The 9,555-nt window shown below is 32.3% G+C and overlaps 2 protein-coding genes across 6 annotated transcripts; one reads left to right on the plus strand and one right to left on the minus strand.

The window, feature by feature from the left end:
- Nucleotides 1–60: 60 nt before the first annotated feature.
- On the minus strand, nucleotides 61–8,375 carry Teh1 (tipE homolog 1 phospholipid transfer protein). Of its 5 annotated transcripts, none has more exons than XM_076406556.1 (7): nucleotides 8,357–8,375; nucleotides 8,176–8,251; nucleotides 8,008–8,120; nucleotides 2,147–2,329; nucleotides 1,172–1,400; nucleotides 830–1,107; nucleotides 61–765 (listed from the first exon to the last, which is right to left on the minus strand). In XM_076406556.1, the coding sequence occupies exons 4-7, from the start codon at nucleotides 2,210–2,212 to the stop codon at nucleotides 562–564; spliced, it is 777 nt and encodes a 258-aa protein (XP_076262671.1). In that variant the 5' UTR covers nucleotides 2,213–2,329; nucleotides 8,008–8,120; nucleotides 8,176–8,251; nucleotides 8,357–8,375; the 3' UTR covers nucleotides 61–561. The 5 variants fall into 5 exon arrangements, with proteins under 5 accessions (XP_076262671.1, XP_076262670.1, XP_076262673.1 ...); XM_076406555.1 differs by having other exon boundaries at nucleotides 7,995–8,120; XM_076406558.1 differs by lacking the exons at nucleotides 8,008–8,120; nucleotides 8,176–8,251; nucleotides 8,357–8,375 and adding an exon at nucleotides 2,936–3,005.
- Nucleotides 2,762–7,949, plus strand: Cont (Contactin). Its single transcript, XM_076406554.1, has 12 exons — nucleotides 2,762–2,906; nucleotides 3,227–3,511; nucleotides 3,574–4,612; nucleotides 4,670–4,772; nucleotides 4,827–5,137; nucleotides 5,191–5,352; nucleotides 5,405–5,683; nucleotides 5,744–5,916; nucleotides 5,976–7,023; nucleotides 7,090–7,223; nucleotides 7,281–7,464; nucleotides 7,527–7,949. Exons 2-12 carry the CDS (start codon nucleotides 3,269–3,271, stop codon nucleotides 7,625–7,627), a joined length of 3,777 nt encoding a protein of 1,258 aa, XP_076262669.1. The 5' UTR covers nucleotides 2,762–2,906; nucleotides 3,227–3,268; the 3' UTR covers nucleotides 7,628–7,949.
- Nucleotides 8,376–9,555: the final 1,180 nt, after the last annotated feature.

Here is a 9,555-nt window from a genome sequence, read left to right on the forward strand (position 1 = left end):
AAGTGTCTTATGACAACAAAATCTGCTTTTGAAATTTTAGGAGTAAATAAATAGAGACGCTTTTAGTTCATCAATATATAATTTAATATAAAATTTAATACAAAAATCAACACTTCTAACGATATTAGTTTTTTTTTCTAATTTCCATGCTTCATACAACTAAACGCATTTATATTTATAACATATCATATCAACAAAAATCAATATAAACTTTTTATAAAAATACAATCTTTATGAAAAACTGCTCTATTTTTTTGTTTCTTCTGACAAAATTTGATAACATCAAGATTCTTTCACTATATATGCGTTGTATCTATTGTAATCTATCACTCTTTAACTATTATTTTAACCAATTTAATTAACACAGATTATCTTAAAACTAGACCTTTTTTATCTAAATTTTACAACAATCCCAAAAATCGAAAACGGAAAACCTCGCAACATTTAATTTGCAGTAGTAGAAATTGTAAAACATCTTTTTGTGTTTTTTTTTGAGACACGCGTTCTCGATGCAAAATGACAGATAAATCTCAAACGTTCAAATGAAAATATCTATGAAGGTTAGGAAAATGCCGGTTGCAATCCTAAACTGAGCGAGCCATCACTATAATCTGGCCTTAAAGGTAGGCGTGGTGGTCTACGCGACCTCAAGGTACGTCTTTGCGCTGGTGTACAAGTACAATCGCAATGCATCACGCAAAGCGCGACGGATGTTGCCAATGTTACAACAAAAGGAACCGCAAAATAGTGAATAATAATCGCTATCTGAAAAAAAAGATAAATGTTATCGATTAATGTAAATACAACTATAATCTTGATAAATACAAACCTGTTCGTCCTTCACGTAATTTGTAAGTACCACCGTACCATTCTGTCTAGATGGGAAACAAGGAAATTCAGTACCTTCTTCGCCAAACGTGTCAGAAAAATTTGCGCATCGTATTTTTGGCGGGTATCCACAGCCCTTTATGTTCACCAAAAGTATGGCTTCGTCAGTATTATTCAACCCTGGCACTGTACCGTTATAACTGACGTAAATATGTGTACAGTGATATGCATCACTTGTACACCCTTCTCTACACGAGCTCCAAGAACAATTTGCCAAACCTAAATAGAATTGTTCATTGTTCATTAACTAACTATATGATGTTAAACACCGTAATTGCCATACCTGTAAGTTGATCCACTCGTGTGGTGACACAGGTGACAGGTTCCGTAACAAAATCACTGGCAAGTGTGGAAATTGCAGGATCTACATACAAAGGTACTAAAAATAGTAATGATGAGCCAGCTGCCATAGCTAGCACGGCAAGCAGACTAGTAGCATAAAAAAGAGCTTGTTCTCGACAGCTACGAACTCCTTGTTGCCGTGCCTGAGCCTTTTTCGCCAAGGCCAGCTCCTGCAAAACACCCGGTTCAATCATGAAGTTACTGGAAAATGAAAACAACAAAAAACGACCAAGTTGATTTTATTGTGTGTCATAAATAAATAAAAACCTAAGGTAGTACAGGCATATACAAACAGTATTTTGAAATTCACTATTAGACAGTAGCGTATTTTCTACTTCCCAGTTTGGGTAACGCAACTTTAACACACGCAATCACTAAATAAAACCACCGCCATTAGGACCAAATTAAAGTCAGTATTCCTCTTCTGCATAATATTTACCCGAAATTGTTAATTACAACTCAATATACATAAAAAAAACGATACAGAATACCTCAATATTTTGAGGTAGTTTATACAAAAACGCTTTATTACAAAATAGGAAATCATATTTGAATACGCCACTGCAATAGTATTAACTATTTATAACATCGTGCTATATGTATTGACATGAAAATAAAGAATACGTACAGCCAGACAGCTTAAACATAAATTTAGAAATAAATATAATTTACGATACGTAACCCTAGACGGTATAACACTAAATGTTATATACAGATTTACAATAAAGATATTTTCATGGCAATTACGAAAATTGTTCGAAATAATATAGAATCAGGTGCTATTTCTAAAATCCAAAGCCTACTATATTAAAAAGTGCTGACTATACGACTGGTTCAATAAAACAATTGTTTTATAATAACGAACCATTTCTACATTGACTTGGAAACAGCTGACCTATAAATACGATTTACTTACTTTTATTTTGCGTTTGCGAAGCTCCTCTTGTTGGTCAAGGAGCAATTCAGAGCTAGAGCTCCTCATTTTATCTTCAGCTAAGACATTTGGTGTTGAGATAAGAAATATTATCACACTTTTTGGGTCCTTTTCCCCATAGCGAAAACTCAATGAGGTGATCCTTGGGCCAATGCGCTAGGATATCTAAAAAGGGTGCGTTAGGATGTTGCCAAATTTCGTGTCCTTCCTTTAATTTAACATATACCTTGATGTAGAATAGATTAATGTATGCCTATTAATTTATATAATAAATTATTCTAATGTTAATATAATAACTGGCGTTAATTTTATTTAAAAAAGGCAAGATTCACAGTATTTTTTAGAAATCCCAGAATAGGTATAACAGAGCAAGCGCACAACTTTTAAATAATTTCATTAGGTCATTACTAAAAAAATGCCTGAAAGGTGCTTAACATATATATATATGAAAGAAAATGTGTATCATATCCTAATGATGCATTAAGTTTTATATACAAAAAGAATTAAATATATAAATAATTTTCAAGAACGAATGGCCCTTTTTGTAAAATTAAGCGGTATTTAAAAAAAACACGTCACCAATGATCGTCATCATCATTCAAATGACTTTTGTACCAAGAATAGTACCTGAAGAATTTTGTCAGTTATCTGTCAAAATCAAACAGCGCAAGGTGGTCTAGTGTTATCTGGAGTTGTTTTTATTTTTTTTGTTTGATTCGTTCAGTGTGATTATTTATATTTGGTATGTAATAAGATAATGTTATCGCTTACTATTTTATCTATAAAATTACACAAACCAGGGTGTCATTGTTTACTCTTATTGGATATATTAAATGCCACTCCCAATAAACAATGTTTCAAAAAAAATTAGACCTTTTTAACGATTATGACTAATATTTCTAAATTTAAATAAGTATATATACCACATTGCTTCAATTAAAGCCATATAGTTGGTTTATTTAATAAACTAACTTGAAAATGCTAAAAAACAAGGTTATGTTTTCTGTACATAATTTTAAATACATACATAATAAATTCGTTATTATATTTAAATTTTTTCAGATTAGAAAAAATTCATCAATCAATGAGTATAAATAATAGATCATGTTAGGCCTACTATTATTTTGGCCTTTTTTCTTTAATTTGGTCAATACACAAGAGTTAAATTCTAATTCCTTGGAATACAACAATTATGGTGCCGATTATAATCCAAATTATTACTCGATAGGAGCACAATTTTTAGACGAGCTTAAATGTCCTGAACACTGGGTTTTCTATCAACAATTTTGTTATAAATTTATTAAATCTCCCTTAAGGCCTTACACTGAGGCTAGAAGACTTTGTCAAGTATGTGTTTTGCATGATGTTTTTGTAGTAATGCATAAATGTTTATATAATGATGATTTTAGACTTATTCAGGTGATCCAAGTGCCTCAGATAGAATTGCCTCTGATTTAGTTTCTTTAAGCTCTGTGGAAGAGCATAGCTTTCTCATTCAACAGCTAAATAGGTTCGATCCTCAACATCGAAAATGGTATATAGGAGCCCATCAAACAACAACAAACTTCTATTCAAATCCTGATGGAAGTCCATTTCCTAATATGGAAAATGCCATTGTTTGGGATGATGTACATACAGGATATGGAGCACCTAACACTGATTTTCTTGCTTATAAATTTTCAAAAAAACTTATGCATTGGATCTTAGAACCATCTGTTGGAGATGAACCATTATCTTTTATTTGTAAAGCTCCTATAGCTAGTGTTCAAAGACTGCGAACAAGTGAAAGGGATTACACTTATGGTACAGAAATTATAGATCCAGAGAGGATACCAAGGGGACCTTTCTTTATTAAACAACCAACTGATGCTATATTTGATGGTTCTAAAAGAAACTTATATAATGATGTGAGTCTAAGCTGTTTAGCAGGTGGTTATCCAACACCTACATATAAATGGTACAGAGAAGACTATGAAAATGATATCCTCATTCCAACCGAGATAAACCCATTAAAGGATGAAAGATATACAATAAGTGGTGGAACTTTAATTATCCATAATCCTCAGCAAAGAATAGACAGAGCAACTTATCATTGTAGAGCAAGCAATGGGTTTGGTACAATTATATCAGAGAGTGTTAGCTTGAACTTTGGGTTTATCCTTGAATTTATTCTAAAGCGTAGCCCAGAAATTGGTGATCTAAATTGGGGAAAAGCTATTTTTTGTGATCCACCAAATCATTTTCCTGATGTGAAGTATTCATGGTCCCGCGAATATTTCCCTAATTTTGTGGAAGAAGACGGAAGAGTATTCGTATCATATGATGGAGCTCTTTATTTTTCTGCTTTAGAAACTATTGATAGAGCAATGTACAGTTGCAGTGTACAATCAGAATTTTCTGACTCAGGACGAAATGGGCCGTTCTTTCCTTTAAGAGTAAATCCTCATTGTAAGTTGCAGTTCAATCTTCTATCATCATTATAAATAAATGCCAACTTTTTTTCAGCAAATTATCAAACTTTAAAATTCCCCAATAATTTCCCAAAAGCGTTTCCTGAAGCACCAATTGCTGGAAAAGAAGTTAGATTGGAATGTGTAGCGTTTGGATAGTATGTTTTACATAAATATAAGCGAAATGTTATTTATTTATATTTATTTTTTAGCCCTGTTCCGAGTTATAATTGGACAAGAAAAGGGAGCGCATTTCCGCGCAATTCATATTTCACCAGTTTCAACAGGGTTTTAATCATACCTGAAGTTCGTGTTGAAGATGAGGGTGAATATACTTGTAGAGCATTCAACGATAGGCAGAGTATTGAAAATTCAGTGATATTAAATATACAGGCAGAGCCAAATTTCACTATTCCACTGACCGATAAACATATTGACAAAAAAGGTGAATTAATATGGACATGTGAAGCTTTCGGCATTCCTGATGTCAACTATACATGGTGGAAAGATGGAAAACAATTATGTAATTACCATTATCATTTTTTTTCCAACTCATTGAATTATTGAAATTTGTAGCAATGTTAACTCTCGACCAAGAAGATAGAGGACGAATTTTTATTCAAGATAATGTTCTGACAATAAGTTATTTAAATGATGAAAGAGACCCGGGAATGTATCAATGTAGAGCTTCTAACACTCTTAAAACTAGATACTCATCAGCGCAGTTAAGAGTTTTAGGTACGAACACAAAAATATATATATAAAAAAATGGTAACAAACTTTTTTCTAGCTTTTAAACCTTCTTTCAAAAAAAGACCTTTAGAATCGGAAACCTATGCAGCAGAAGGGGGTAATGTCACTATTATATGTAATCCTGAGGCAGCTCCAAAGCCAAAATTCGTATGGAAGAAAGACGGTATTGAGATTGGATCTGGAGGACATAGAAGAATCTTTAATGACGGAAACTTATTATTAAGCCCGGTATCACGAGATGATGAAGGTGTTTATACGTGTACTGCCATTAATGAATTAGGACTTGCAGAGTCCAAAGGACGACTGATCATTTTAAGTAAAGCATTTTTAATAATTACGTTTATGAATTCAATTTAATTGTTATTTTTTGTTATAGGAGGACCTAAAATCGTGGAAGCAACCAGAAGCACCATAGTAACAGTAAGTGGTAAAAGCATTGATCTTCAATGTTACGCAACAACTGATGAAATGTTAGATATTGCTTACATATGGACACATAATAATTTAAGAATCAGAGATATAGATACCATAACTTCTAACGATAGACTGGTAGGTTCAATATTGTTCAAGTATTTATTGATCTCTTATTAATTCTCTTCTTATTTTAGATGATGGATGGAGGCTATTTGAGAATTAATAATGTAACCTTCTCTGATTCCGGAGAATATGAGTGCATTGTTCAAAGTGCCGTAGGTGCTATATCTTATCAAACAGTTGTTATAGTTCAGGGACCTCCAGGACCACCTGGTGGAGTACAAGCTATAAATCTCCAGAAAAATTCTTTCACGCTCCAATGGACTGATGGCGCCACTCATGGAATGCCTGTATACAGTTACGCTATAAGTGGAAGAACAAACTGGAACAAGACTTGGGTAGATTTAGCAATCGGTGTGAGGGCAAGAGAAATAGATCTTTTTACTGGACGAAAAGAGGGTACTGTTGAAATGTCTCTAATACCGTGGGCTGTTTATGAGTTTCGAGTAAGTGCATGGAACGAACTCGGTCCTGGTCCTTATTCAAGTTCGAGTCCGAAATATCAAACCTTGAAAGACAAGCCAAGAATAGCTCCGAGCAATGTAGGTGGGGGTGGTGGAAAAATTGGAGATTTAACAATCACCTGGACACCTTTAAGACCAGAGCAACAACACGCTCCTGGAATTCATTATAAGGTATTCTGGAAAAGATATAATGAGCAAGTTGAGTTCCAAAGTACCGTACTGAAGGAATTTGGAAATACTGATACTGCAGTGGTTCAAATAGAACAGAAATTTTATTACACTCAATATTTAGTAAAGGTTCAAGCTATCAATGAAATCGGAGCTGGTCCTATCAGTGAAGAAGCTTTAATATATTCTGCCGAGGATATGCCACAGGTGGCACCACAGTTGGTGGTAGCTATGTCATTTAACTCAACGGCACTGAATGTATCATGGGATCCTATTGAGGAGACCAGACAAAAAGTTAGAGGCAAACTTATAGGACATCGTATAAAATACTGGAAAAAAGACACGAATGAAAGTGACAGTGTGTATTATTTATCGAGAACAACAAGACCCTGGACTTTAATTGTCGGTCTTCAACCAGATACTTATTATTTTGTGAAAGTTATGGCATACAATGCAGCTGGTGAAGGACCGGAGAGTGAGAAATATCTTGGTAAATATATACTGTATCGATCGTGTTATGTGTATCTAACATATATATATATATATTTTAATATAGAACGCACATATAGAAAAGCACCGCAAAAACCACCATCCTCTGTACGTGTATTTGGTATTAATCCATCTACAATAAAAGTAACTTGGCGTTATGTCCAACCGTCTTTGGAGGAGGAACCATTACAGGGTTACAAGGTACGAATTAATGCATAAAATACAATATAAAGATACATCAACATTAATTTTTTCCAGATACGTATATGGGAATATGATCAAGATCTTAGTACTGCAAATGACACAATCGTGCCATTCGGTAGTCACTTGGAAAGTTATGTTAACAATTTGAGTCCTGGGAAGACTTACAGGATGAGAGTTTTAGCATACTCGAATGGTGGAGATGGTCGTATGAGTTCTCCAGAGTCAGTTTTCCAGATGGGTACGTTTAGTTAATCACCAGAATGATTATCATCTAATTTATTAATCTGAAATTTTTAACAGGAAACCCGGAATATTTTAGAAGTAGTTCCCAAAAATTACCTTTAAACAGTGCAGTAATATATATAAGTGTATGTTTAGTCGCTCTCTTTCTAAAACCTTAACATTCCATTTTAGGTTTGAATTAGCATAGGTATTTTATGGTGTATATAATAAATGTTAAGATTATATATATAGATATATATATTTTCTACTTGGTGATGCACAAACATGTAAAGCGTTTTGCAATACTGAATCCGTCCACAAATTTACTCATGGAGCGCTGGAAGCAAATATATGTACCTTTTGAAAAGTACCTTACAGTAGAAATTATAAAATTCTCATAATAGCTATGTATATACTCTAAGTATACATTATGTGCTTCAGTGCCACGTATTTTTTTACATTTGTTTTTTTATTATTTTTTAATAAAGTGATTAGATATTTTTTGGTATTTTTTATATTCCCCAATTAAAAAAAAGTTTTACCAACCATTATTACTCACTGTATATATGCCGTATGAGTTATTTTAATAGTCCATTCATCAACAAATAAAAACTGTGGTACTCTTCTTAATAGCCATCAAAATATATTGTTGAATATTAAAGTAGAGTTTTCCTATCAGAAAATGTATTTATTAGAAATATGTAATATACTTTATTCACTGCTTTACCGTTAATATTTTTGAAAGAAATTTAACAACTGCTACTGCAAAAACTCCTTCCAATCTTTTGGAATCCATGCAATTTCTGAAACATTTGGAACCTAATTTTAGTTTTCAAGATTTTAGGAAAAAAGTTTTGACAAACAAAAGGTTTGGACAAAAATCCTGAAAGTTATCAAAAAAGTATTACCTATTATACCAGCCCAAAGTATTACCTATTGTGCCAGTCAAAAGTATCTTACTAATTATCATTTACAATTTAATTTCTTTGTCCTCGAAAACTAGCGTTCCAAAATACTGCGATATTAATGTACAATATATGGTTATTCACAAGCAAACTACAAAAAAAATTTAAAACCACATATATTACATTTAAATCTATGTAAGCATAAATTCGGGGCATTACTTTCAAAGTCGCGCCTAAGACGGCACAACCACATTGTTAAAAATCAATTGAATGAACTAGTAGAACCGAAAATAGTAACTAAAAATAAACGACTCAAGAACAATCGATAGTAAATAGTAATGAAATCAGTCGGACCGAAAATAGCGACTGAAAACAGTCACTAGTTAAAACAGTCGAACCAAAAATAGCGACTGAACAGTCGATAGTAAAAACTAGTCAATTACTAAACAGTCGATAGTCAATTTCAGTCGATTGTTCCCAACACTAATCTAAATAGTAAATCCTACCTAATCTAAAGAATCCTCTTTTTACTACATTTTAAAAAATACAAAAAGCTGATTTCTTTCGTGATAAATATTTTCTAATTTATCTTAATTTTTAGGTATGAAATTCGTTTGGTGTTTTTTCAGTTGCATAAGTATCATTATCTTAAATACGTGTAGTTTAGATTATTCGTGTGTAGATGGCGGAACTAATACCTCACCTGCTCACTACGAGGTGTTAAGAGAAAGTATAGGTAAATAAAGAATATAATTTTTCTTTATTATGTAATCTCAACTTAATTTTTATAAAATATATATATAATAAGTCGATTCTATGACTTATTTTATGCGGTACAGTATTTAGAGATAAGAATTTTTTTTCATGGTTATATTTGTTTTTTAGAGATATATTTTTAAAGAAAGAATAATAAATGTAATATATTTTTAAAGGGTATTTAATGCGTTAGGGAAGATTTTTATTATTCTTGTATACTAGATTATTCATGGATATTTGCATATCACAAACTGTAGAAGCGTTATTAATTTACATAATTTTTTTAGAGAACGCTCAAGGAAATTTTTATTTGTTCCTTCGTATAGTTATCTATATATAACTTCCTCTTCTTTTATATTACCGACAATCATAATCGTAAATCTACATAATTATAGCAAGTTGGAAAAACAAGTGGTAAAAAATGTCAGCCACTTACAGTAAGCTAT

This window comes from Rhynchophorus ferrugineus, unplaced genomic scaffold (genome assembly GCF_030347505.1).
Source record: "Rhynchophorus ferrugineus isolate W39M unplaced genomic scaffold, kcgeb_rfMv2 rfM5, whole genome shotgun sequence".
Lineage (NCBI taxonomy): Eukaryota > Metazoa > Arthropoda > Insecta > Coleoptera > Curculionidae > Rhynchophorus > Rhynchophorus ferrugineus.